The 27,625-nt window shown below is 44.4% G+C and overlaps 1 protein-coding gene across 1 annotated transcript; it reads right to left on the reverse strand.

Annotated features, from left to right (window-relative positions):
• Positions 1 to 4,507: 4,507 nt before the first annotated feature.
• VXN (vexin) lies at positions 4,508 to 27,625 on the reverse strand. The gene is made up of 6 exons (XM_040487684.1): positions 27,099 to 27,625; positions 22,624 to 22,679; positions 14,756 to 14,906; positions 10,756 to 10,817; positions 7,673 to 7,764; positions 4,508 to 6,961 (listed from the first exon to the last, which is right to left on the reverse strand). Exons 1-6 carry the CDS (start codon positions 27,163 to 27,165, stop codon positions 6,778 to 6,780), a joined length of 612 nt encoding a protein of 203 aa, XP_040343618.1. The 5' UTR covers positions 27,166 to 27,625; the 3' UTR covers positions 4,508 to 6,777.

The following is a 27,625-nucleotide window of genomic DNA, read 5'->3' on the forward strand; positions in this document are numbered from 1 at the left end:
CCTCCAGTCCCTACCCCTCTGCCCTGGAATGGTGGTTTCTCCAGACAGTAGGAAAAGAAAGCTCCCTCCCTGCTCCCAGCCTGCTTCCAGACTGGCCACCTGCTCATTCTACAGGGTAGGCCTCTCTGGGACTTTTCATGACAAACAGTCTCCTGGGTTGTTTGGGGATGTGGGGTGTGTGTGAGACACTGGGGAGCCTGCTTTCCTGATGAGGTCACTGTTCCTTGAGTTATTACCTTGCTTTCCTTGGCCTGAGCCAGCAGCAGGAATGCCTTGGAGCAGTGTTTGTTTGTGAAACATCAAATCCCTGCCTAGTTACATCCAAGCAGGCCAGCTTGCCTCCAGACCCCAATCCCTCAGTAGGTCTTCAGTCTTTAGTCCTGTGGGTACAGGTGTCTGTTACCTGCCTTGGAACAAAAGGGCTGGAACATGGTTGGGGCAGGATGGGCAGGGGCCAGCTTCCTTCCTGGAGCGGGAGCATGTGGGCAGGGCCTGTGGTCCCCTGGGCCAATGTACTTTGTAGGTTTCATTTGCAGGCTAATTTCGCTGGTAGGGAATATGGGCAAGAGGCCAGGGCAGCATTTGGCAGCAAGGGGACATCTAGAGAGGGAAAGCCGTTTGAATTCACAGTGAAGTCACCCGAGTTGTCACTGCCCTTCACTTCCTGCCTGTGAGCTGATGGCCGTTGGCCTGCACTGACCTGGCCAAGGCACAGCCACCGGGCTGCAAGCACTGGCCCCACAGGCCATGTAGAGGGAGCAGGTAGCCTGGGCCCCTGCCAGCCTGGAGCTCCTGGCTGCCAGCTGCTGGTGGGCCTGGTCCCGCAGTCTGGCCCCAGGCTCTGAACATGATTCTATTTTAGGTTGCTGACTAGCTCTTCAGCCCTCATTCCTGTCTTGAGCTTCCTGAGTCACTTCTCACTCCCAGCTCTGTTTCTTTCTGAATGGAGTGGATTAGCATAACACCATATGTTAGAAGAGCAATTCACAATTTATAAAGCCTTTTTATGCACCAACTCTCTTCTGGTCTTTCATCAGCCTGTGAGGTCCACCAGGCAGGTAATTTAATCTATGTTTCACAGATGAGCAACAATGGAGGCTCAAAGAAACTCAGGCAGCTTGATCAAGACACCCATGCACACAGGCACACTGCAAGTCAGTGTGGAGTTGAGTCTTAAGAACCAGGCTTCCTGTCTTGAGTCTGGTGTTCATCCCTACCACTCTACCTGTCCAGGTGTGTCCAGGATATAGGGCACTGGCAAATGAGACACTGCAGGACCACCTGTGGTGGCCATTTCTTTTCTTCTTGATGGAGGAAGTTTGCTTCTGGGGAGCACTGCACTTTGGATCCAAGGTATTTAAAATGCTGGTGGGGGATAAGCAGGACTATAGACAAAGTAGAGGAAGTAGCCTGAATTTGCTCCCCCATGAGGGGCCCTTTCTAGATGCTCACTCCTTCCTCAGCACTTTACCCATTCCTTTCACCTTACCTCCAGGTTCCTAAGAAAACCTCTTCTCCCTTCCTTCACTCTCCTAAGGCATAAATGGTTGACTACAGTTTAAAGGGCTATTGCTCCAGGCCTTAGCTTACCTTACAGTTATGTAGTTTATGCCTCAACTTACAAGAAAAGCATATTCAAACCCACGGTCTTGTGAAAATGAATTAAAGAAAGCGTCACTAAAATGGAGTCAGGAGGTTCAGGAGGGGAGGCTCTCACACCCTTCCACTTCTCTTCAATTGCAAATTCAATAGGAAAAGGTGGATTTTGCTTGTGGATACCACTTCACTACAACAGCAGGAGGAAGGAAAGCTTTCTTCTCCCCTCGGTAACAGCCCAGCCAATGAGGGACAGTGATAACTCAGCCAATGAGAAGCCACTATACTTCAAACTCCCAGTTTATTCCAATGGGCTTGCTGTTTATATCAGCCGCCTTCTATAAAAGAGCGGTCCTTTCCTTTGTTCCCTAAACTTGCTTGTGGTGTTCGCGTAACTTCCGTGTCCCAGTTTGTAGTTCTCTGCTATTCCTTAATAAACGCATTTTTGCTGGTTAAAGAACCAGAAGTTTTATTTTTAAGGTTATTAGTCTCCAAGAGAAAGTATAAGTTTTTAGCGACTGGCATAGCCTGAGCAGACAACTAGCGAGAACAAACGGCGGCTAGAGCACGGAGTGGGTGTTGAAGCCTGTCACCCCCTCCATAGCACCAGGCGCCACCTCAGCTGCTGATCCATGGGGAAGGTCTGCAAGAATCCCAGGAGGGGGCTGGGCAACCAGGGCAAGTGTGGCGCCTTGGGGAGCTCTGGGCATTGGCCATTGCCAGCTAGTGGGGAAGCGCTCTGATATTTCCACACTTGTACCACCATGCTTGGGGGCACCTTTGTATATTGACGCCAATTGTCTTATTTAGTCTTTTCTAGGATATTTGGAGGAAGATACTATATTTTCTTTTCAAAGACTGAGGAAACGATATCCATGAGGTTCAACAGCTTCTCAAGCTCTCACAGCTGGTGAGTTTCTGGCAGTTGGGTAAGTTTAGAGCATGGGGTATCCAAGATGGGAGGCTCTTTGTGAGACAGAGGAGATGGGAGCCCTGGGCTGGCAGAGGGCACCACACGGGCTCCAACCCCAGATGTCAAGGAGCAGATTGTGGGGAAACAACAGAAAGAAAAGGTGTGTGTGCGTGTGTGTGTGTGTGTGTGTGTGTGTGTGTGTGTGTTTTGATGCTGGCTGGGAAGATGAAGGGGGGTGGAGGTGGGCAGACATGGGAGACATTGTTGGCTTTGCTTCTTGCCCTATATGGGAAGATTGTCACCCAGAGAATGTGATCACATTTGGAGCATTAGCTGTGGCATTTGATTTTAGAAATAGCTGTGTCTTGTTCATCAGGGGCTGCTGATTAACTCCTGATGCCCATCCCCACCCCCTCCCCCACTCCCTGCAATTGCTAAGCTGCATAGAATCCTGAGCTCTGTGGATTGTGATGCGAGCAAAAACCTGGTTCGTGTTGGAGTAGGGCCTCTCTTTGAAGAATTGCTGGGGCCTAGGTGGTCAAAGATTAGGAAACTCAATTTGCTCCTCTGTGGATGGAGTCTGAAATGCTGATCAGCACTTGCCCAGAATTCTAGGTACCACCCCCCCAGCCCTGCTATTTCGGGGGCTAGATGGGGTCCAGATTCCTCCTCCCCTCCCCATTCTTCCTGGAAAAGCACATATGCTTCTTAGGGTATCAGGTAAAGGCCTGGCTGCTTGTCCCCCTGGGAGGAGAGTTTAGCCTCATGACAACCTGTGCTCCAGTGGCTCTGCCCAGGACTCGAGATTTATGAGGTCTCTAGAAGCACCGGGGGTGTGGGAAGGACTTAATGATGTGAAATGCTATGAGTCTATCTACTTGGTTTCCCCACAGATACTGACTAGGGGCTAGGAACCAGGTTGACACGGGTCCTGTCAGTGAACAAGTCCCATGTCAGGTTTCTTCTGCTGCCACTCCCTGGATAGCACATGGCCTTTCCCCAAACTACATGCTCCCTCCCAACAAAGGATATTAATAGGTGTGAGTCTTGTGCCAGGTCCAAAGTGACCAAAAAACCCCCAAAATAAAAAACTTTGTTTCTAGGCACATGGCCTGTCTGCAAAATGAAGTTTTTCTTCCTCTGCACTCTGGCAATACATTCACCACCAGCCTCTCAACAGAGGCTGACATTTCTTATATTAAAAACTACATGCAATTCCTAAGAATTAGAATCCTTAGGCGAGTTATCTTCATGTGTTTTTCCTTGCTTGTCCCTAGGTCTCTGCCAATTTAGAGTCAGAGACAACACATCACATGATTCCTTTTAAAATTGGGCTCTGGCTGCTGCTGCTCTGCCTGCCCACTGCCCATCTGCCTGCTCTGAAGGCAACCCAAGTATTGGGAGGGGTGGGGGGACTTCCAGAGAGCACACAAGTAAGAACTGAAATATTTGACTGGACTTGGTCCTAACAGAGGCAATTTTATTACCCTAAATGTCCTGGAAACCCTGTTGCCTCTGGCACAGGAAGGCTCCGGGCTCCGTCATCCTGGACAGCAGTCTGCAGCTGGCCTCAGCGTCCTGCAAGTGGCTGCAACATGAGTCACGGGGCAGTCTCCAGTGAGGCTGAACGTGAGGTGGGCACAGAGGAGAAAGGCTCTTCTTCCCTCGCCTCAGGGGGGAGAGAGACCAGCAGGCTGGGATGGCCACTGGCCCCCCCTGGACTTTGTGGTGGGACTGAGGGCTCAAGATCAGGGAGGAGGGTGAGCCCAGAGAGGATGGGTCATGCCAGGCCAAGCCCTGTCAGAAATGGCCCTAGTGTTGACCGTTGGGCAGGGCCTGTAATATCAAAACCAGACACTGCCTTAGGATGGAAAGAACATTCTGGATTCTTTCTCACAATCCTTTTCATTTAGGTAAAGGAGCAGTGAGGTCCAGATTCATAATTCTTTCCCTTGGTGAAAGCTTCTCAGTCTATGAGGGAGCTTCATACTCTTGTGGTGGTTTATTGAGGTCACAAACAAAGCATACTTTATTTTTATTTGAACTGGTCAGTTAGGATGTTATATGCCAGGCAAACACTTAATCATGAAATATTTAAATTAAAAATAAGTTAGTTCCTTATAAGTTAGATCCTACAGAAATCTCCAGGTGCCACATACAAATAGAGAACATCAGCTATAAATTAAATAAGTTAAAATAAATAGTAGAATAGATACTCTGATAGGTCCAGCATAAATCACCACCCCTCCCCCCGCCATTATCTATACTGTGCAAGACTATTAGTCCATTGAGACTAGGCCCTCACTGAAAGAGAACTCAATGCCCAAATATTCAAGTCATGTCCCAACGTGAGGATTGGGTGCTGAGAGTCTAAAACAATGGCTGAAGGGCAGGGATCAGCAAGGTGAAAGCCCAGAAGCTCAGGCCTTTTATTCCTCCATGCCTCCTTACAGTTGACCTGGAGACATGGAAACAGGTAACTCAGCAAAAGGCAACATGTGGCCACAGAGCAGTAGCCTATGAATAACCATTGAGTCTGAGACTGGTAACGCAGCCAAATTCTTCATTGTACCAAGACCTGACAATTTCCAGCCCAGTCTTGGACTTAAATTTCATCATGGAGTGTCTGATTTTGTTAAATGGGTTGGATTAATTGAAGCTTCTGAATTAGAAAACAAGCCTTTTGGGGGTAGAGTTGACGCTACAGATGACAGATATTCAGGACATGTGCAACTAATGCCCTCCACAGGCAGGCATTTCTAATGGACCACCACACTCCTTCATCTTAGACTCCTCCCCACACAGCACTCTAGGCAGCGTCTGCCCATCATCTGTGTTTAGCATTTGAGATGAAAATTGTTTGCTAACCATGATCCTTCTCTGTGTTCTGAACTATTCTGTGTAAAGGGATACAAGCACAGGCACTGATGCCTGACACCCATATGGGTCAGGCACCTTCAGACTAATCATGTAACTGCTTTAAACTGTCATCCAGTAGATAGATAAGGCCATCTAACTTAGAGTTGTTAGAAAGATAGGGAGGATGTATGTAAAGTGCTCAGTGTCACGTCTCGTGCATGGTAGGCATTTAACAAATGAGAGCTGTCATTATCACATTATCATTGGAAGTCTATTGATATTAAAGATGGGATTGATAACATTTCCATTAAGAGAGGGAAAGCACAATATTATATGTTAGGTTGAACCATATGAAATAAATGATCAATTTATTTTTTACCTATGGAAATGGCAATTTCTTCTAGTTCAACCTACTACATAATGTGTTTCATTTAAGTCCCTTTTTCCAACTTTATCAAAATTTTCCTTTCAAACATTGCCCCCAGAGACATACTTCTGTCCCTCAAAACCTTCCTCAGTTACTAGAGTAAGCAAAGCAAGGAGTCTGGTGGACTTAAGGACCTAGTATCTAATACCACTAACTATATCCAGTCACATAAGTTCATAAGGCCTTGGCTTCCCCATCTGTAGATTGGGAATAATTGTGCTTTCTTTAACAGGGATTTTGTGAAGATAAGAGATATTGGATGGGAAAGCACTTTTAAAAGTTAAAATCATTATACCAATGCAAGGTATTATTAATTTCACTAGACTATGCCACTTCAGAAAACATTAGCATTCAACATTTAATTTTTAATCATGTTTTTCGATAGAAAAACTGCATGTAAAAGAATAGAGAATTCATGCAATCATGCCAAATGATCAATATCAATCTTGACAATACTGTCAAATGAATATTAGAAGTAGAAGTAAATATATAGTGCTTTGTCATTAAAAATTGTACTTTGTCAAGATGAAATAAATGTGATAAGAGGAATAGTAAGAACCACTGTGTTCACAAGTGCCTCAAACATCAAGCTCTTATATTTATACCAGAAATCACACACATTAGAACAACTCACAAGGAAGACTGAGGAATTGCCTGCTTCCTTCCTTGGAGGTCTTTAAAATGGGTTGAGAAAGTTTGATTGTGGTGTGGTTTGCTTAAAGATAGGTATATAAACTCCATGACCTCCCAAAGCCACTTTCAGAGCAATGGCTTTATCGATTCTAAGAAGGCACACTTTTCTTTTGCCTTCGAGGGAAGTTCCTTGCCTGTATCCTAAGCCGGGGCTATCGGTTAGTAAGGGGCGGTGATGTGTTTGGACCAGCTACTAGCAGAGGTGAATGTGGCTCAGTTCCCATCTGGAAGTTTTCTTCCCTTGTACGGTGAACTTTGGCCAACGCAGGGCACCTAGGGAGGGTCACCTTTAGTCAGCCTCAAAGGCGCTGTTAGTCGCTCCCACATATTCAGACTTCTTCTTGTGCCTTGTCCACATTTTCCGGAGGATGCTAGGGACACCGCAGGAAGCACTTCCTGTCAGCGGTAAGGAGGCTTCTGCCCCCTGGGGAAGGGTTGGATACTCTTCAGTCATCTTCTTGAGATGTCTGGATCTAAAGAGAAAAGCCAGGGGTGGGTAAGGAGGACAGTCATTTCACAGAGCCAGACTTTTAATTTTTTCCCTCAAGGAGTAGACCCCATTCATCACTCCCTAACTCACTTTTCCGCTATGTGCAGTATGGAGGATAGTGGCAGGGGCATAAATGTACATGTTGACTTGAGTTTTGCATACATGCTTGCCATCTTAATGCAACACTGAAGGCAGTGAGGGAGTTCCTGGTGGGGGGATTATCCCCTCCTGCTATTCTAGCTGCTGGTTCTGGATCAGTTAAATCGTGGGGGTTATAAACTTGATTAGAAACTTTTCTTACGTACCTCTTTACCTTTGGGCAGGAGCCCTTAACCTTATTTATGAAGCATTTCTGAGACCAGTGTGCCTACCAGCAGGCTCTGAATATGACCTGTAATTACATTTATCTAATTAACCAAAAAACCCTCCCAAATGACACTTCTCTAAGTCTACAGAGTGGTGTTAATGAAGTGGAAACCATCAAAAACACTTCAGCTTAATCCTAGGGAAACAGTTGAGAAGACACTGCAGAGACCCAGGATTATTGCCCTCATTAAAAGGTAATTTAAAGCTGGCATGGATTTTGTTTTAGCATCTTGAGAGTCTGTAAACCAGGCCACCTGTTACTGCTCTGTGGCAGGACCAGGACTGTGTGGGGAGCCCTGCAGGCAGCAGGCGGGGAGACAGCACTTACCCTCTTGTCAGAACAGCTCCGTTCTCTGAGCCTGTGGCTGTCGCCTCTAGCGCGGCTGGGGCTTTCACGGAGATCCGGGCCACCGGAGGAATCTGGGTTGTGTGGAAGGGGAAGGGAATGTGAGGCTGTGGCCATGGTCCCAACTCTCTGGCACTGACTGGAGCCAGTTGACTAAATTGATCCACCACCTGGGACAATGGTCCTCCTTTGCCAAGCATCAAATCTCCTCTGTGGGGCTTGTTAATACAGTGCTGGGCCTACCCCAGTTTCTGATTCAGCAGGTCTGATATGGGCCTGAGAATCTGCATTTGTAGCAGGTTCCTAGGTGCTCCTAGTCCCAGAACCCCACTTTGAGAACCACTGACCCAGAGAACTTGAGAGAGTTCTTACCTGACAACCTGTCCCCCCTCATGTTCCCATTGCCTGTGTCCACTTTGTTGTCAAATCCTGCAGATTCTTGCTTTGAAAGACTGCCTACATCAGTGCCATTCTCTCCATATCCTCTGCTGCAGCCTTCAGATCCTGTCACCCGGGACCTCCTTGCTTCCAACCAGACCCACCACTTATCCCAGCCCCACTGGATTTGCAGGGCCTCCCCGCTGCAGGCCAGACCTAGGCCAGCTCTGCAGCCCACACTTCCAGGCTCCTCAAAACTGGGCTCCACCTCATCTATGTGGCTCCAGCTTCTGGGATGCCTGTGGGTACTGTGACAGCTCTGGTCCCAGAAGGGCTGGTCCTGTCTGTCCTCATGCTCATGCACAGCTCTGCATCTTCCCTTAGCTTTTCCTTGCTCTCTGGATTGAGCCTCATCTCTGCCTGTCCTTCAAGGCCACTTTTTCCAGGAAGTCTTTCCTCAGGCTGGTGGCCCGAGATGGTTTCTCTCTGCCCTTGTGTCCCGTGTCCTCGCAGCTCTGAGTACTTATGTGACATGTTTTGGCATTTCACCAATTCTGTCTTTGTTGTTGTTGTTGTTGTTGTTTTTGTTTGTTTTTTTTTTTTTTTTTACCAATTCTATCTTTCTACCGTTCTCTTCTTGTGTCATGTGCTTGTCTAGTCTCCTGATCCCCAGAAGCGTGGCATGGTGTGTGTCAGGGTCTGGGACTTAATCCCTTTGGTGGCCCACTGCAGCCCTTCTAAAGAAGGTGGTGAGTGCTCAAGAAACATGGATTGAATTGAAAAGTAGCTGAGGGCCTAACCAGGGCTAACTCCAGAGTTTGCTCAGTCAATGGGTATACACTATGCTTTGTTCCTTCACCCCAGCCCCATTGAAAGCTCAGGGTCACCACATTCCTGGAATTGCTGGGAAATTCCAGGTCAAGGACATCATGATTTCACAGTCCCTTTCTCTCCTGAGCTGGCCAAATGTGTGGGCAGAGTTACTGTGCCACCTTGTGGCCTCTCAGGAGCTCTCTTCCCCATCAGGCCAACAGCCCAGCCCTGGGAACATACATACATACATCCCTCCTCTTCCACTGTCCTTAGTCCTCCTCCAGTGCATGGCAGCATTGAATCAGATTTAGCTGCGCAAGCTCTGAATCACTCTTTCACCCACCCTGGGATAAGGGGCCTCCTAAGAGCTGCATGACCCCAGCAGCACTGTCTCAGGCTCACAGGAAAGGGTCAGTCATGCTGCCCTGCCTCCTTGTTCTCTGCATTAGTATTGCCCTCCTCCTTTGAAACTGTGTCCCCATTACTACCCTATCCCGTCTCAACTCATTCTGGCCTCTCAAATGCAGTTACCTCTCTGCCAAGGGTACTGTCTGACTGCAGCCCAGAGTCTGGGGGCAGGTAATCCAAGACTGTGAGCCATCCTCTACCCCTTAACCTTAGTCTTTTCTGGGCTGAGCTGTGGGCAGCTGTTAGAACTGTTGCAGCCTGACAGTCTGCATTCTGTGGTAGTAGCTCAGCCATCTTCAGTTTCTCCTAGGTACTAGGTGGGGGCAGGGGGCTCCTGATGAAACAGCTTGTCCCATCCCTACCCTTTGTAGGGTTTTCCTAGAACAGGGATGACCTAAGTGAGGTATTTAGATTAGATTTTTCTCCTCAGACTGGGAATGAAGTGCTCACTGCCCACTTCGTTCCTTAAGGACGAGGGGGCTGGCCCGCACAATCTCCAGGATCTTTTCTGGTCCTCACATGGAATGATCTATCAATCTGGAGAGCTGATGCTCACATAGCCCAGGATGCCTGAGCTGACCTCACCTGTAGCCAGAATTCCACTCCTGTGCTAACGCAGAGCACCCACATTCATGCCCAGAAGACAATGTAGATGTCCTCTGTGCTAGATCTGGACATGCACCACCTGATCTCCCTTCAGGGAAAGACAAGCTGCCCAGCTGCTAGGGGGCAGGCAGCAAATGGCTCTCAGCTCCTTTGGGTGGGCCTAGGATGCAGAGGGCCTCTCGCCCCAGGGGATGCCCTCCCTGCTGACCCTGACCCACACTCCATGGGGCAGCCCACATACCATAACAAAGCAAGGAGGAAACAAAGGCTTGGCCAGTTGGGCCCAACTCAGGACAATCTGGATGGGTAACACTTGCCCTGGAGCTCCTACCAGCAGGTATCAGGTGTGCATGGTAGTTTAGCAGTTGACTCTGCTCAATCCTACTTCCCTTTCTCCTATCACACATATTGACCCCTAATGTACATCTCATACCCCATACCCCACATCTGAGTCTGCTTCCAGAAAACCTCACATGGAGCAGACGTCCTCCAGAGTTGTCCTGACCTAAGATGGCTGGTGTTTTGTATTTTCACAATGTTCAAGACCCTTACATCTCATCACCCCTGCAGCTGCCCCTGGGAATCTGTCAGGCATTTCCACCTGGCATGTGCCTACCACAGAAACCACGCCTTTCCCCACCATGTTTGAGATGTCCACTAGGTAATATCTTCTGTTTGCCTAAAAGCTGAATTTCTGGCAAGAAAGAGAGCAACATCCAGTGGTGTGCTATAAGATGATAGACTTGGGGAGCAAAGAACCCTCAGGGAAGCTCTTCTGACCATCTTCAGGCCTGGAACCAAGGGCAGGGCAAGAAGTTTGAAACACACCAGATAGAACTAACCAGGCTTATTTTACTTACCAAAGATTTTCCATATGCTCGATTCCCACACAGATTTGATGATTTGGGTTCTGAAATCCCCACTGCAAGGATGAACAGAGGAGGCATTAGTCAGTGGAACTCTGTGTTCTACTTCCCCCCTACTTCTGTGTCGATGATCTCATTAGCTAACTGATCACAAGCTGGGAATTTCTAAAAACCTTCGTACCAAGCAGCAAAATCAGGCAGTAGGGTCACGCAGTGGGGCAACTGTTGAGTGGGTAATCTGCACCCCTGGCACTCTTCCAGGGGGTGCTGAAACTAAGGTCTAATGAGATCACATGTGTGGAAGCATTTGATACTGTGTGTGCAGTAGGTACTCAGAGAATGTGCCCTTAGCTTGTCCTTCCCTCCTAGGGTGCGACATCACAAGAGGTTATCAGGGGTTAAGGCTTTACAGCTGGGATCTATTCAGCCTGCTGATCCTGGACACCCCTCTGTGGAAATGAGCAGTGACGTCCTGCCTGTGTTGGGAAGCACTGCTTCAGAATGTGGGAGGGTTGGAGTTTATCAGAGTTCTGAGCCATTGGCTATGGAAGACACATGAGAACCTTCCTGCTAGGCCTTTATTCCTGAGGCCCAACCTACTTCTGAATAATCTCTACCCTGACGTCTGCAGCTTCTGAGAATCAAGTTGTTAAGCTGAGGTAGCCAATAACAGGTGGGGGAAAGTTGCCTTTCAATATAATTCTCTCCTTGGGCAGACATTCCAGAACAAGCCCCATTCTTCACACTATAGCGGATAGAGATAAAACACTCCCCAACCCAAGGAAGAAAACATTTCAATGCCAATGAAATGAAGTTACAAGACTCCCAAGATTACATCATAACGTACAGTGCTCTGGCATAACAGCAGCTCATATTTTTGAGTATTTACTGTGTCAGGCACTGTGCAGAGTGTAAAACACATAAACATTGTTTCATTTAATCCTTACCATATTACCCCGTCAGGTAGATATCATAATAGTCCCCACTTTCTAGATGAGGAAATGGAGGCTTTGGAGATAACCTAACAATTAGAGGAAGCCGGGTGAGGATGATCTAGGGAATGGCAGACTGCTTTGGGGGTCTTGCAGGGCTGGGGAAGCTTGACTGAGGGACTCTGGGAGGTGTTTGCCAGGTAGAGACAGGGAGGGCAATCCAGGGTCAGGGAAGGACCAGGAAACTGAATATAAGGAAGTAGTCACAGAATCACCCCACAGCTCAGGGTTGCTGCTTGTATGGACAGGCAGGGACAGGAGTGTCACAGGAGGTGGCCCTGGAGAGGTCAGCAGAGGAGGGGTTCTGGGGGGCCTTGGGCATGGTCTGCAGGGCAGTGGGGATGGGAAGGACACTGAAGCAGAAGGATGGCAGAGGCAGATTTTTCTGCTTTAGAAGGACCCCTTTGGTAGCCTTGTATAGGGAGAGGGACTGGTGGCTGAGGGCCACGGTGGGGTGCTAGGCACCAGAGATGAAGGGGTCTGAGTCCGGGTAACCTGAGGTAGGTACCAAGAGGGAGAGATGAGACATCCAGGAATTGACGTCGTCAGTATTTAGTATGTGGCATAGGGGGTGGAGTAGGGATGGGGAGGACAAAGGGGATGTTAAGGAAGACATCCTACTTGAGGAAGGAAGAGCGGTTTGAAGGAGGAGGATGCATTCCATTTAAACAAGTTGATTCTCAGGTGCCTGAGGACATCCTGGTAGAGACATTCCAGAGACAGCCAATTCTCTTGGGCCCAGGAGGTGGGTGTCCCTATTCCAGGCACTTGAGGTTCACCTGCTCAGGGCCTCATGGTGAAGGCGTCTTCCTTCAGAGTTCCTGCAATTTCCGAGATCCTCAGAGAATCTTTCTCCCATGTGAGAAGTCTATGTCATCCAGGAACCTTCTCCTGTAGCTCAGAAAAGAAGCATGCCCCCAGATCTGAGATTCCTGGAGACACACATCCTTTTGATGGGAGGTTGGGAGACTCCTTGCCCAAGGCCAATACCAAGCCTTTCCCGTGGAAAGCACTGGGTCTGGCTTTGACTCAGAAACCTGCTGTCTTCCCCAACCCCCTCTGGAGTCTATCAGATTGGGGGAGCTGAAGGAATTGAATCCATGCCCAGCTCGGTCTTTTTTTTTTTTTTTTTTTTAAACCTGACTAGCACATTCCCTGCATGAGCTGACTGTCACATGTTGGGCAGATTCTCTCCATTTCATTACTTACTGTTTTCTTTCAGAATAAAAGACTGACTTGGGCAGTTAAGCTTCCACAGGCTACTTAAAAAGGAAGGAAAGTGGCCCCTAAAACTAGACAGTTGGGAAGACATTGTTCTCTAGGGGTGGAAATGAGGGGGGTATAGAGGCATTAGCTAGGAAATTAGAAGACCTAAGATTTACTCTCAGTTCTATTGCTAATAAGCAGTGTGACTTTGAGTCAAACAGTTTCTATGGTTTCAGTTTCCTTTTCTGTAAATGGGCATGGGATGGTTGCAGATCAGTGGTTCTCTAACTTCAGTGTGCTTTAGAATCACTTGGGAGGCTTGTTAAATCAGAGATTATTGGGTTGTAGCCCAGAATTTGATTCAGTAAGTCTTAGGTGGGATCTAAAATACGCATTTACAGCAAGTTCCCAGGTGATTCTGCTGGAGACCCCACTTCAAGAACCACCCATTAGACCATCTCTAAATCTTTGCTAGTCAATATATTGTCTTCAGACCAACGTCATCAACATCATGGGGAAGCTTCTTAGAAATCTGGGGCCCTGCTAAGTCCTACTGAATTGAAATCTGCATGAAAACAAGATTCCCAGGTGATTCTTTTGCACATTAAAATTCGAGAAGCATGGCTGTAAATTCATTTTATGATTTTGTAGCGAAGATATTCTCTTTTTCTCTTTCTACACACACATGCACCCACCCACCCTCCTATATATAGACACAGAGAAAAATTTATCTCCTCTTAATTTGCAAGGCAGATTGTGGTTTTCCTAATGCTTTCACTCTACATATGTGTATATGTAATCACTTAGCTAGAGAATATGGCTTGATTTATGTGTTATTATATGTAGGATAATAAAAACAGGATCAGGGTGTTAGTGATCAAAGAAATCTTAGAGATCCAGTCCAGCATCTATGGAGAGAGTAGATGGATGGATAAAGATACATATTCCATGATGTATTATTTCAGTTCTTATATAAAATTGCTGACACTGAAAAGCCTTGAGAAGGACATCCCAGACTTTCTATTGTGTATTTTTGGAGTTAAATTATGAATTAGTTTAAGCTGTGGACATAAATAACTTAAACCAGCGATTGAAGGTGAAATACCATCACAGACTTCAGTGGGCTAGATGCAGAATCCTGTTTAACCGCTTGGGGTGGAAGCCATTTTTCAAAATAGTGCTTAAGGTTAAGACTTACAATGTTTTCGGTTTCCAAAACAAATTTGTCCCTAAATTCTTTTTAGAGATTGTTGAAATAGCCCTAAGTCATTCACATTTACAATTCTGAGATCTTAAGATGGCAGTTCATGAAGGATTGTATAATTTACACACACAGCCTGTAAAATAATGTAAGCTTCTGTTTCTTCATGAGTCATGTCTACACTGGTTTTCTCTCCCCAAAACATAATGATTTTCATCTCCTCTTGAATCCAGCAGGACTTCCTGTGGAGCAAGATGGTAGATGAAAGCATTTGCTCATTACACACAGCCAGGAGTGTTTTTCAGGTAGAAGGTGTTTTGTGTTGCAGCTGTAGGTGGGGCCCGAGAACGGGTGCATTCAGAGCAGGAACACCAAGAACCAGCCCCGGCGGCGGGGGCGGGGGAAGCGGGGGCGGGGGGAAGCGCACGCCCCACGCCACAGGTGCTGCGCTCACCTGGCGTGATGGAGGACGCCAGGGAGGATCGTGAGGTTATTGGACAAAATGCAAGCCAGGCCACAGACACTGTGGCTGCTGGTCTAAGCGCGTCGTTGCCCCCCAGGGAGATTCTAGGGACTCGATCCAGGACGCACATACCGGGTCTGGCTGGGGCCTTGGCAAGGTGGGGTCCCTGCTGCCGAGCACCGTGGAGCCTGCCCGACCTGCGGCCCTCTCCGTCGCGGCGGTCGCTGCGATGTGGCAGCAGCTCCAGGGGCCTCGGAGTGTAGAGGTCTGACTCGATCACCACCTGCCGGGAGGAGGAAGGACAGTCAGCTTGTTGCTCTCCTCCGATCTTCAGATGCACTTTGTGCCAACAGTGAATTACTGGAGTATTCTTTACTCCAGCGAATGCTACCAGCAGTGAGAGAACTTGGGTAAACTGGCCTCCAACAGTCAACTGTTTTATTCAATTTCAGCATGCCAAATGGTGCCATGGTGTAGAAAAATGAAGGTTCTGGGGGTTCCTCACCAGCAGCCCTTCACAGAGTCAGGAGCCTGAGCCATCACCTCGTTTGGTAACAGAACAGGCTATTTGAAATGAGAACAGTTCTGGAAATCAGGGTCTTCCAGTCTTTGAGCTAGGCAGACACCCTTGTTCACACAGAGGACAGTTTTCTGAATGCTCTAGCAGAGGGAAGAGCTAGGGAGAGGACTCGGAGCCCAACTGATTCTGAGGTTTTAAAAAGAAAGAAGCTGCTGGCAAGACGGAGCAGGCACAGCCCCCCTGCTCGCGTTTCCCCTCCTTGCAGAACGCCTGTGTCAGGTGGAGCTGGGAGATGAAGTTCCACTGTGTGTGCTTCACTAAGTGGAAACTCCAGAAGGCCAGACGGAATGCTAGGAGCTAAGGTGTTTTCAGTAATGATCACCTGCTGAATAGTTATCTTGGGAAGTACATTAAAAAGAAACACCCCTTTCATCAGGACCCACCAAAATGGGCCTTAAAAGTTATAACAAACATACTTAAATCACTGGAATAATTTAAATGTAAAAAGTTGAGACAAATAATACTGTATTTTATCTTAATACCAGGAGTGATGAAGGGAACCTTAGCAGTTCTTGGCTCATACCCTGCATAGTATTATACGTATCTAGGACATTGGGGTCATTCATTCTGAATTTCTTCACTTCTTTGAAGCTGGTTATCTCCAGTAGTACGCCATGGCTTCTCTGAGGTTGGCATACACTCATTTTCTTGCTCCTTCAGCAGATATCCTGTGAGGCCATGTTCTGTGCCAGATCCTGGGCACTGGGGGCATCTGTGAATTAGGTGGACCCACCTCAGCCCCGTAGTCTGAGCTGTGATAGATCCCCCTCAGTTGTCCATACAGAACAACTGTGCTGCTTTTGGAGGATGCTGAAGCAAATAAGACTAAATTTATAAATATTTTAATAGGGTTATAATTCAATTTAGTGGAGAAAAATTGGATTTTTAATAAGTAGTGTTAGAATAAATGTCAGGTCACTGGAGGAAATGAATCTGTGTTCACACTTCTCATACTAAAGTAAATACCAGACAGATAAAGATACATGTTCAAAACAAAACAACAAACACTAGAATTGAATATGGCTCAATACAACATTTGTTACATATGAGGAGGAATTATCCCATGTATGTAGAACTCTTACAAATCAATAAAGAGGAAGAAAACAACAGAAAAATGGGGCAAAAAACATGAGCTGGCAATTGACCATAGAAATACAAATGCTAAACATGAAAAGGTGTTGAATAATAATTAAATGCAACTGAAAACAAAGTTCTTTGTTTTGTTTTTTGTTTGTTTTCTCCTCTCAGATTGTCAGTGATGAAGAAGGGAACTCCATTTGGGGTCATGCAGACTGGAGTTCACACCTGACTTTTGACACCTTCTGGTAATGTGAAAAGGAGATCGATATTCTTGTGTGTCCTTGCTGTACTGGGGCATGGTAAATGCCTGTCATTTGTAGAGATTCTATTAGCATGGCTTGCGCTGTCTCTTTGTGCCACATATTTATCTACAGAATCAGAGAGCAGTTCATATCTCCCAAAGAGTAAAATGGGAGAAGCTGTCACTCTTTGCTTCAGTTTACCACAAATAGTCCTTTGCTTAGAAAATTAATATATCCCAAATTTGGTCTTATCTGGATTAGGAAATTAACTCTTCTCAAACCCATTTTAGGGCCCAGACTCATTCATTCTGTGCCTTTGGAGAAAGCTGATAATTGAGGAGCATGTAGGATTAGTCCTTTTTCTCCTCTGGGCACTGCAGAAGGTGGTCCCTCCACCCCCCCCTCCCCGATAACTTCAAATATTTATTCCATTTTCCTCCCATTGTACCTAAGGTATACAATGTGTTGATTTGATACATTTATAAATTGCAGTATAATTAGAAGGTGGTGTTTCCATTGAGCTGGGGGCAGCATGGATCCACCTTGCACCAGCTCACTGTGCACACTGTGAAGCACAGCAGTGGGTGTCCAGCACTGACCACCCTGTACTAACAGTCCCCTCTGCTCTCCCCTTACCTTCCTTACCCTTGGCACTGTACTTAGCCATGATGTTGCCCCAGAATACTGGAAATTTCTGGATTAATGGTTGTTCAGGGCTCCATTCCCCTGGACACGTAATCTTTGGCCTAAAGGCCTTCCTCTGGAACATGAACCTCCAGGTTGAACAGGAGAGACCTGAACCTCATTACTGACACAGGGCTCTCAGCTGTCAGTGGTATTTCTGGTTTTATTTTCATTCTGTCAGCATTCTTCTAAGTGAGGAGAAGTGAAAACTGGTATGTTTTCAGATCTACTTTGTACAAGGAGAAAGTAAGGCAGGTAATGAGAGCCTGAGGAGTCCATGGGGGAAACCCAACATTTCCTCCTCTGAAAGGGGAATGTTCCCTTTCAGGAACAAGAAACCACCTCCGCAGTCCCTTCTCTGCACTGTGGGGTGGAAGAAGAGAACTGGGAAGGATAGAGGCATTAGCTGCTCAGCCCTCTGCTGGATGCAGGAGGTTTCCTGGGGATGGGGATGAGGCTGGTTACTTCCCAGGTCATGACTTAGGGCCAAGTGCCTCTTCTGGGTATCTTCTACAGTCCCCAAAGGATGCCAATGGCAGGGAAGGAAAGAGAGAGGTGTTCAGCTCTAAGAGGGCTCCAGAGGAGTACGTTGGGCCCATACCAGGGAATGGACAGCCGAATGGATGGCTGTGGCCTTCTGAAAGCCTGGGTTATTTTCTGGTCTGTAGGGCACAGTTTGAACTTGCTATTGCTGCTGGTCTGAGAAAAAAAATGATCTGAGAGCAGGTTCTTTAGCACCCTGAGTACAGGGGTAAGACCGGGGAATGAGGAGAGGGAAGGGGGAGACCAGGTTAAATGCTGGATTTTCCTTTCCTAGTTAGCAAACTGCCTTCTGAAAGTAGGGGAATGTACTAGTGCAGTATGCTGATGATCCCCTGCTGGTCTTGGGTCAGAGATTGGAAGAACAGAAGGCATGGGCTAATACCGAAGCCTCAGGATTCCATCTACTGACATCCTTGATTCACACTTCTGTTTGAAGTCTAGGGGGCTGGTGGGGCGTTGGAAAGATAGGTGAGACCTAAGTGATGGAGAATCATCATGATTTAGGGCTGATGGGATCCATAGCAATGTTCTAGCCAACTCCCTAATTTTATACATAGGGAGGCTGAGGCCAAGAGAGGTCATGTGTCCTCAAAGTCACAGAGCTATAAGGGGCAGAGCCAAGGATGAAAGCCATGATTTCATGACTTCTAAGTGAGTGCTTTTTGTAAAACCTGTAGAAATGCCTACATCCAGATAAGAAATTTCAAGTACAATTGATTGCTCAGTGCATTTTGAAAAATCAGTAGATTTCTAGACCAATTTCTCCCCGGCAAGGTTGAAATCTGGGAAGAATGTGACATTTACACATTTTATTTCTCCATCTTTCCTGGTGGTGGTACTTATGCTTCTCATTATCCTGGGACTGGCAATCAGTGGCAGTGGCTCCATTGTACTGGGAGGCCTAACTGACCATACCTTAGTGACGCTGTGGCACTAAGGATGGCTTAGAGAGGAGAGATATTTGTAAAGGAAGGAACCTGACTCCACATGGTAGCCCAAGGAGTGGGAATAGATACAAATAAGAATTTCAGGACAAAGAAAGTCATAGACATTGGTAGGTTTGAGCAGTTGCAAAATACTGTTTTTCTTGGGAACTCAAAGGGAAGCCAAGAGCCAGTTGGATGAAGAAACAAAAAATCCGACAGTTCTTTCTTTAGGACTCACTTTCCTCATCTTAGGTAGACTAAAACCTTTCTTGTCTTTTCTAATTTGAATGTTCTGTACAGCTAGGCTAAGTTTTGCAAGCAAAGGATGAGTCAGGCTGTTAGGGGAAGTGAGAAATTTAGAGAAGAGATCAAAGGCCAGAGGGTCTTATTAAGTTGTCTCACCCAGAAGATTGCATAGTTGAAAACAAGACCCTAGCTTCCGATTTTATTTTTTTAATCGAAAGCAAATTTTAATATGTATTCATATACTTGAGTCACTTTTTTCTCTGAGTAAAAATATTTTGGAGAGGGAAAGTCGTAAACCATAAACATAACAGTCTTTCTCAAAAATTTCCACTCCCAAGAAACCTGAGAGCCTGGTTCTACAGTGCCCGGTTGAAGTCAATTGGATATTCCAGGAGACTGTGCCCCATGTTTTGGTTCTTTTGTGTATCTTAGGCCTGTGTGGCTTCATCATCACTACTGAGAGTTGTCTCCTTTATTTAGGTTCTAAATCTTAACTATTGGAAAGCATAATGATTTAGTTTCCATTTTAAAAGCTTTTGTAAATACTGTTCTATCATTATAAAGCCAGTAGGTATTGGTATTAGGAGTGATTCAGACAGGGACATTGTTTAGGTTTAGAAATTCAAAGCAAGAACTTGGTTGAGAACCAAAGATTCCCAATTCCCAAGAGATCTGCTCTGATTCTTGAATGATTTGTGTCTCCTTCAAATCCAGATGCCCCTTGAGCGAAAAGTGTGTTGTGAAACTTTTCTTAAATTCTAAATTACCTGCAGACAACGATTTCCCTTTCCATTTTTGGTAACATTCACTACTCCTTGAAAGTCAGGAGCATTTTTCTTTGAGACTGTGGGCTTAAGTTTTCAAGGACCAGGAAAAAGGTAAGAATCTCTTGCCCTACCACAAAGAAATTTTCCATCCATTAAAAGCCCTTTTTGGAGCACCTGGGTGGCTCAGTTGGTTAAGCATCAGACTTTGGCTCAGGTTATGATCTCGTGGTTTGTGAGTTTGAGCCCTGCATCAGGCTCTGTGCTGACAGCTCAGAGCCAGGAGCCTGCTTCAGAATCTGTGTCTCCCTCTCTGCCCCTTCCCCACTTGGGTTCTGTCTCTCTGTCTCTCTCTCTCAAAAATAAAATTAAAAAAAACTAAAAAATTTTAAAGGTCCTTTTCTTTCTTAATATATAAAATATTCTTAAAAGTCATTTTAGAAAGACGTACAACAGAAAAATGGGCAGAAGACATGAATTAGGAATCTATAGAGAAAAAATATTCAAATCCCTGAAAATGTGAAGAATATTAATGATTAAAGAAATGCAAATTAAAACAAGATATTTTCACCTATCAGATTGTCAAAGATTAAAAACATTGTGACATACAGTATTGACTTGGGTATTCTGGTAAGAGTACTTGAAAACAGTTGCTAAGAATTTGGCAATGACTATACATTTTCTTCAATGTTCATATCCTTTTAGCATTTTCTTATTTAAAATTGGATATAATTGATATATAACATTATGTAAGTTTAAGGAGTACAATGCATTGATGTGATGACCCAGCGTTTTCATATCTATGAATTTATCCTCAAAAATATTTGCATAAGAGCATGAAAGATATGTTCAAAGATATTGCTTGTGGCATTGTTTTAGTAGAGAGAAAAATTACCATTTGTTGGTAATTTGGTTAAATAATCTAGAAGACTTCAGATTTGATTTGGGTAGAAAATTATATAGTACATTAATATAATGGTATGGTATGCAGTCTTCATAAGGAAGAGGTAAATCTTTATGTATTAATTGGCATGTAAAGATATTCAAGATTTATTGTTTAGTGAAAAAAGCAAATTGCACAACAGTATGTTATTGAGCAATGAAGCACAATAATGATATGCTAGTATATGGGAAATTTTCACTTAAAAAGTGCCAACTCTGGGGTCCTTGGGTAGCTCAGTTGGTTAAATGTCTGACACTTGATTTCGGCTCAGGTCATGATCTTGAGGTTCTTGAGATCAAGCCCTGAGTTGGGCTCTGTGCTCGCAGCATGGAGACTGCTTGGAATTCTCTCCCTCCCTCTCTCTCTCTCTCTGCCCCTTCCCCACTCATGCCCTTTCTCTCTCTCTAAATAAATAAATAAACATTAAAAAAAAAAGTTTAAAAAGAAAGTGCCAATATTAATTGAATGCTTAATGTGTCACAGGTTCTGGGCTAAGCACTTTACATGTATTAAGTCATTTGCTCCTTCCAATGGTTCTTGAGATGTGTGCTCCTATTATTCCCATTTGAATGCTCTTTAGCATTCAAATTGAGTTCAGTATGGTGGGCAACTTGCTCAAGGTTACCTAGCTAGAAATGGATAGGACTGGAATTTAAGCCCAGGCAGTTTGACTCCAAGTCTGTATACCTAACTGTTCTGTTCTACAGCTTTTTAGAATTTTCTGATATTATACTTTATATGTTCATATTATTTGAAATTGTATAATGGGCACATATTTGGGAATTAAAAAAGTAATGTTTATAAAACAATGACTAAAACCCCGTCTCATTCCCAGGACACTTAAATTCTTTTTTTTTTTTTTTAATGTTCATTTTTGAGAGAGAAAGCATGAGCAGGGGCAGAAAGAGAGGGGGTCAGAGGATATGAAGCAGACTCTGCACTGACAGCAGTGAGCCCGATGTGGGGCTCAAACTCACAAACTGTGAGATCATAACCAGAGCCGAAGTTGGACACTCAACCAACTGAGCCACCCAGGTGCCCCTCCCAAAATTCTTTTTAATGGAGAAGAGGCTTCAAAAAATTGAGATACTTAGAAGATCAAAATGGTGTTCTATGAAAAATTGTGATAGAAATAGAAACTCCAGCATAACTGAGGGGAAACAATCAGCAGTTCAACCTTTTCAATGAAAGTACAAAGATTGTATTGACAATTTTTGTATAAAGAAATCTGTAAGTAAAATGAGAAATTTACAGTACCATTTGGCTTTAATGACATGTAAACTAATTTTAAGGTAATGTATATGCTTATTAGAATAGCAAAAGATAATACAAAAAAATGAAAGTTGATGTTAGTGAGGTTGGAGGCAAATGGAAAAGCATTGCTGGAAGCCTGGCAGCCATTCAGAATTCCTGGTAATATGTGACAAAACCGAAAGCAGAAACCATTTTTTTAAAAAAAATCACTATTCTCCACATCTAGCAGTGTCTCTTACATATAGTAGGAATGCAAATATGGGATGGATGGATGGATAAATGAAACTATTATTATCCTTTTACTTGTTAATTCACCAAGGAATTAATCCAAAAGAATAATATTTACTACAAATTAATTGCACTGCTATTTATAATAGTGAAACAATGGAACATAGCCAATTGCCAACAACAGAAGAACACTTAGGTCAGGGATGCTATACTCACATCTTGGACTCTCTTTAAATAAGAACAACAATTTTGTAAGAGAGTAAGATTTACTCTGTGTGTCTGGGGAAAATGGCAGAATTGGGGTGGTGGAGTCCAATACTGGGCTGTTTGCTGCCTAGTTGACATTTGTCAATCATTTTGGTGAAGTGGAGGACAGGAAATACAGAACAGCAGTATGCGATAGAGAAAAACTTCATGGTTATTGAGAGCAGGGCAGAGGGAATGAAGAAGCTATATGCTGCTTTTGAACTGAAAACCAACAAAAGGTATGAAAACTGAAGTTGTCCTTACATTCTTGGTCAAGAGGTGTTGAGAACTTTTGACTCTTCTTCTGGCTGGACTGGACACTGCAAAGAGAGAGAAAGGGATAGTTTTAGACAACACTGGTGAGGCTGATGTAGCCTCAGAGAGGGTTTGCACCTAGAGTGGGGAGGGGCAAGTGGGGAGAATGGGGTGTGATTACAATTTTAGGTGTTACTAAAATTCATAGCAGCATTACTCACAATAGCCAAAAGGTGGAAACAGCCCAAATGTCCACTAACAGATGAATGGGTAAACAGAATGTGGTATATACATACAATGGAATATTATTCAGCCTTAAAAAGAAGTAAAATTCTGATACATACTGTAACATGGATGAGCCTTAAAAACATTAAGCTAAGTGAAATAAGCCAGACACAAAAGGACAAATATTGTATGAGTCCATTTATGTGAGATACCTAGAGTAGTTAAATTCAGAGACAGAAAGTAGAATAGAGGTTACGAAGGGGTTGGGGGAAGAAAGGAATGTGGGTTGTTATTTAACAGGGATGATGAAGAGTTCTGGAAATGGATAGTGGTGATGGCTGCACAACAATGTGAATGTACTTTGTGCCACAGAACTGTATACTTATAAATGGCTAAATGGTAAATTTTATATTATATATGTTTTATCACTACAGTAAAAAGCTTAAAAAATCAACCATTAAAACATGTTAGTTGGTGGGAAAAGGTGTGTACTTTGTTGAAATGGAGATACTCAGACATGTTTTCCATATTGCTGCTAAAATAATATACTTGGAACTGAAATCTTCCATGTCACTGCCCTGCCTAGAACTGAGATGACTTCTTGTCACCTACCAGATAAGTGATCAGAGGAGTGCTGGCTGGTGGTATTTTCTGCAGAGCACCTACAGCCATGAAACCTGGAGTACGGTGTGCTGGCTTATAGCCAGGGTTCCCAATTCCTTTCACGTGAGGATGAATTGGAACAGGACCCTTTGCCAGTTACGTGACTTGGGCAAATTACCCATCCTTTCCACACCTTACTCTCCTCATCTGTAAGACAGGGTAATTAATAGCAACCATCTCAGAGGGCCGTGACAGGTATTAAATAAACTAATTTTTATAACGCCCTTGGTCCAGTGCCCAGCAAAGAGAAAGTTCTCAGGAATTAGTGGTTTTTACGATTTTCTTTCTTCTATCTCTGCAAACTGAAGGCAGGTAGAAAGAATAGGTGATAACTTCTAAGTTAGCATTCCTTCAGGATTTCTCTTTCTTGAGTTTTCTCCATTTCTTCCTATTGTCCCCTGACTCCCCTCACGAATGCCTCCCCATTGCTGTTTATCCTCAGAAGAATTATTTTGAATGCTGTGGTATTATTCACCCTAGAATTAAACCCATTTTAGTGTGTTGCTCAGGAAATAACTTCTGGTATAACTTCTTGGTAAAACCACAGCTTTTATCTTTGGTATTTACTGTGAATTTTGTCTATGAACTCTTTCCCTTCAAGTAAGGTTCTTTCTCTCCAGAAAGTAAAAATCCACACTTATTCTCAGTCATAGACTTGATCCCATGCCTTTAAGCTGAACCCAATATATGTATGTATGTGTGTGCTGGACAGGAGGATATAATACAATAATGTAATAATAGCTCGCATTGAGCTTTACCAGCTGATGGCTACTTTGCCTTATCTCATTCACTCTTCTAGCAACTCTGTGAGCTAGGTATTCTTTATTAACTACGTTTTATTGGTGTGGATACTGAAGGTTAGGGGCCGCACAGCTGATTGTGGAACAAGGCCCTATACTTTTAACCATTGGCCACACTGCCCATGCTGCTGAAGCTGTGCTCAGAAACTGTTTTGGTCATTTTAGTCATGCTAAACGATAGCATTTGGAAAAGGGCATACCAGGGAGGACTGTAACACTTGTTAGATAAAATTAAGCCAACTTCTGTTTCTGCTGTTAAAGAATGTGGGGACATAATGAAGAGTTACCAATCTCTCTTATAAGCAGTTACTTAAGAAGACCTAGCACAGTCTTCTCTCACTGAAAGCCCTCTGCTTGATAGCTTTGGAGAAGGTAAGATGAGGCAAAAAATAAAAACAAATAAAAGAGGTGAACTTCTTCCATTTATGGTTCAATGTAAAACTGCAAATACTCCTTTTCTAGAGAACTTCCTGAGCAGTGACATGTCCATGAATACTAATGAATATTTGGTTTATTACCCGGAGATGGCCATGAATGAAAATGGCAAGAAAGGAATATAGGATTAAACATTTATCTTTGACTGAATATTCATTGCTCTAAATATGGAATGAAAATAGAAATCATTTTGTAAGTGATATAGTTAATGGTGCTTACTACATGCTGTTTTAGATGCATTATATATTTTATCTGTATTTCAGTTTTCCCTCCATAATAACCCTGGGAGATAAATTCTAGCTCTCCCTTTTACAAAAATGGAAACTCAGACCCAGAGAGGTGAAGTAGCCTGACCAGGGTCACACAGTGCGGAAGTGGCAGTTGTCTCTTGACCACTATGCTAAGCAAATGGGATCAGAGGCCATATTTTAAATTATTTTATTCAGGTGAAGTGTGACATTGCTCTTGAATTGTTGAATAAGTTTTTAATTAAAAAGGGCCGTTGGGCTTTGATTTTTTTCTCCCTTTAAAAATTGTTAAATGGGGGGCGCCTGGGTGGCGCAGTCGGTTAAGCATCCGACTTCAGCCAGGTCACGATCTCACGGTCGGTGAGTTCGAGCCCCGCGTCGGGCTCTGGGCTGATGGCTCAGAGCCTGGAGCCTGTTTCTGATTCTGTGTCTCCCTCTCTCTCTGCCCCTCCCCCGTTCATGCTCTGTCTCTCTCTGTCACAAAAAAATAAATAAACGTTAAAAAAAATTTTTTTTTAAATAAAAAAAATAAAAATTGTTAAATGGGAAAAAATTACAGAAAATTGACATTTTAACATTTTCATATTTGCTTCCAATTTGTTTTTTCGTGTAAAAGAAATAAAAAAATTAGGCAAGTTTAGATTCCCTTTCTACTCTCCCCCAATTCTGCTTCCGTCCCTCCCCAGGGCTAATAAGATCACTAATTTTATCTGCATCTTTCCAGCCTATGTTTTCATACTTTCTCTGGACATATATCCATAAATAATGTATAGTGTTGTTTTTTATTTCCAGATGTAGTAACTGTTATCATACATATAAAATTTTTCAGCCTGCTTTTTTTTTTCACTCCACATTATGCTTTTGAGATCTGTGTATACACATAGATCTAGTTCATCCCTGTTGACAACTGTGGAATATTCCATAGTATGATGATACCACATTTTACCCCTCTCCTCCTCAAGGACATTTATTTTCAGTTTTGCTCTCCTAGAATCAATGTCACTGTGAACGTCCATGATAAAAGTATCCAGCAGTGCAACTGCCAGGTCAGAGGGTAGGCTTTTGACTTTCAGGTACTTTTCAGAGTCTCTAGAGTTCCAACTCCTGCACGTGGGCAGACTCCTAGCTCTTTTTTCTCTCTGTATGTGGCAATAGATGTCAAAAGCTTTATTTATGTTCTGCTGGCTGTCTCTTTGTGACCAGGCTGAGTCTCTCCCTTCCCCCTCTGAGCAGTGGCCCTGTCAGTGGCTGACACGGGAAGAAGAAAAGAATTGTTTGAACAGGGGGTCACAACACCAGCAAACATCCAGCCCCCTTCATTCAAGTCTGACAATGAAACCAGGGCTAAGCCAGAGTCCCAGGCTCTCCCAGCAAGGCAGGGGCTGCAGGGAGGGACAGAGGGAGCAGGAGAGAGGGCTGAGCTTTGGAGGGGATGGACGGGGGAACTGTCCAGTAACCAGACACCTGCTGTCCTCTGAGCTCGAACACAAAGCCCTTCCTGGGACTTGACACCATTCACCCTGGAGCACAAGGGCTTACAGAGTCACACTTTTTGGCAGTGCTAGCTCGAGGTGAAGTTTGGGAGCATGGCCCTGGGATCTGTGTTAGAGGCCAACCCTGGGTCAGGGCACTATTTGACCACTTTGTTAGACTTTAGGCCAGTGCTGGGAGTATTTCCCCTCACATTTCACAGCATAGCTCAGAATCATACTTTTGAGCCAGCTGGTTCTCATTTCAAAATCCACTTGCTCATTGGCGAACATGAAAGAATCTCTCTGGCTGCCCTGGGAATTTTGTTTTCATCTCTCTTTCCTAAAACAATGGCTTGCTGTTACTTTCATTCGGTGGCGTATTGGGTTGCCAGTGTTCAATTAAGTGAAACTGGGAGTATTTAACCGCCCTCATTCCCACCCCACCCCCTTGATCAATTGTTTCTCAATGATTAATGTCTATCCATGTACCTTATTTTAAACAACAACAATACCATCAAAACAGAGAGCCCATCAAACCCTCTGAGAGACCCGAGGAAAACCATAGTAAAACAGCACGTGATTATCCTTACCCTCCGGCATAAGGTGCCGCTAAGGAAACAGTCAAGGGCAATTTTACTCACCCTTGGAAGGGATCACGGTGGTGAAAACTTCTATATTTTCATCACTGCAGCTGTAAATCTGATGCATCGTTTCAGCCTTCTCTCCCCCAAAGTGCCGGGAACCGGAAGCCTCTCTCTGAACCCCTAGTCGCGAGGTTTCCTAATCCAGTCTGGCTCGGGGATCATTGTGCAGGTCCACAAAAGACAGGCTGGTGCTGTGATCTCATCTCATTCCAGAGTCTTCACTGCAACATTTTCTAATCCCATCTGTCTTTTTTTTTTTTTTTTTTTTTTTTTTTTTTTTTTTTTTTATTATTTTAAACCTTTGATTGTGTGTGGAGGCTTCAGTCCCCTCCCAGCCAGGATGTATTTAACATTTTTATTTTGCCTGTCTGCCGCAGTGATTTTGGAAGTCTTTTGTGAAGTAATGATGAAGTGAAATTGCCGACTTGGTTAACGCCAAGCTTGGCTGGAGAATTTCACCCAAAAGGAAACATGAATTTTGGTACCAGCAATTACTCTCTTCATTTTAGAAATGAAGGGGTTCC

The sequence above is a fragment of the Herpailurus yagouaroundi genome, unplaced genomic scaffold, assembly GCF_014898765.1.
Source record: "Herpailurus yagouaroundi ecotype Mexico unplaced genomic scaffold, PumYag 165, whole genome shotgun sequence".
In the NCBI taxonomy this organism is placed as follows: domain Eukaryota; kingdom Metazoa; phylum Chordata; class Mammalia; order Carnivora; family Felidae; genus Herpailurus; species Herpailurus yagouaroundi.

Excerpts from the sequence above, each read along its gene's own strand:
- VXN (XM_040487684.1), bottom strand. The coding sequence starts at position 27,165 with ATGCATCAGATTTACAGCTGCAGTGATGAAAATATAGAAGTTTTCACC. Across the intron at positions 14,907-22,623 it reads AACACCTCTTGACCAAGAAT|GTGGTGATCGAGTCAGACCT; the intron begins GTAAGGACAACT and ends TCCTCCCGGCAG. Across the intron at positions 10,818-14,755 it reads CAAGGCCCCAGCCAGACCCG|TGGGGATTTCAGAACCCAAA; the intron begins GTATGTGCGTCC and ends TCATCCTTGCAG.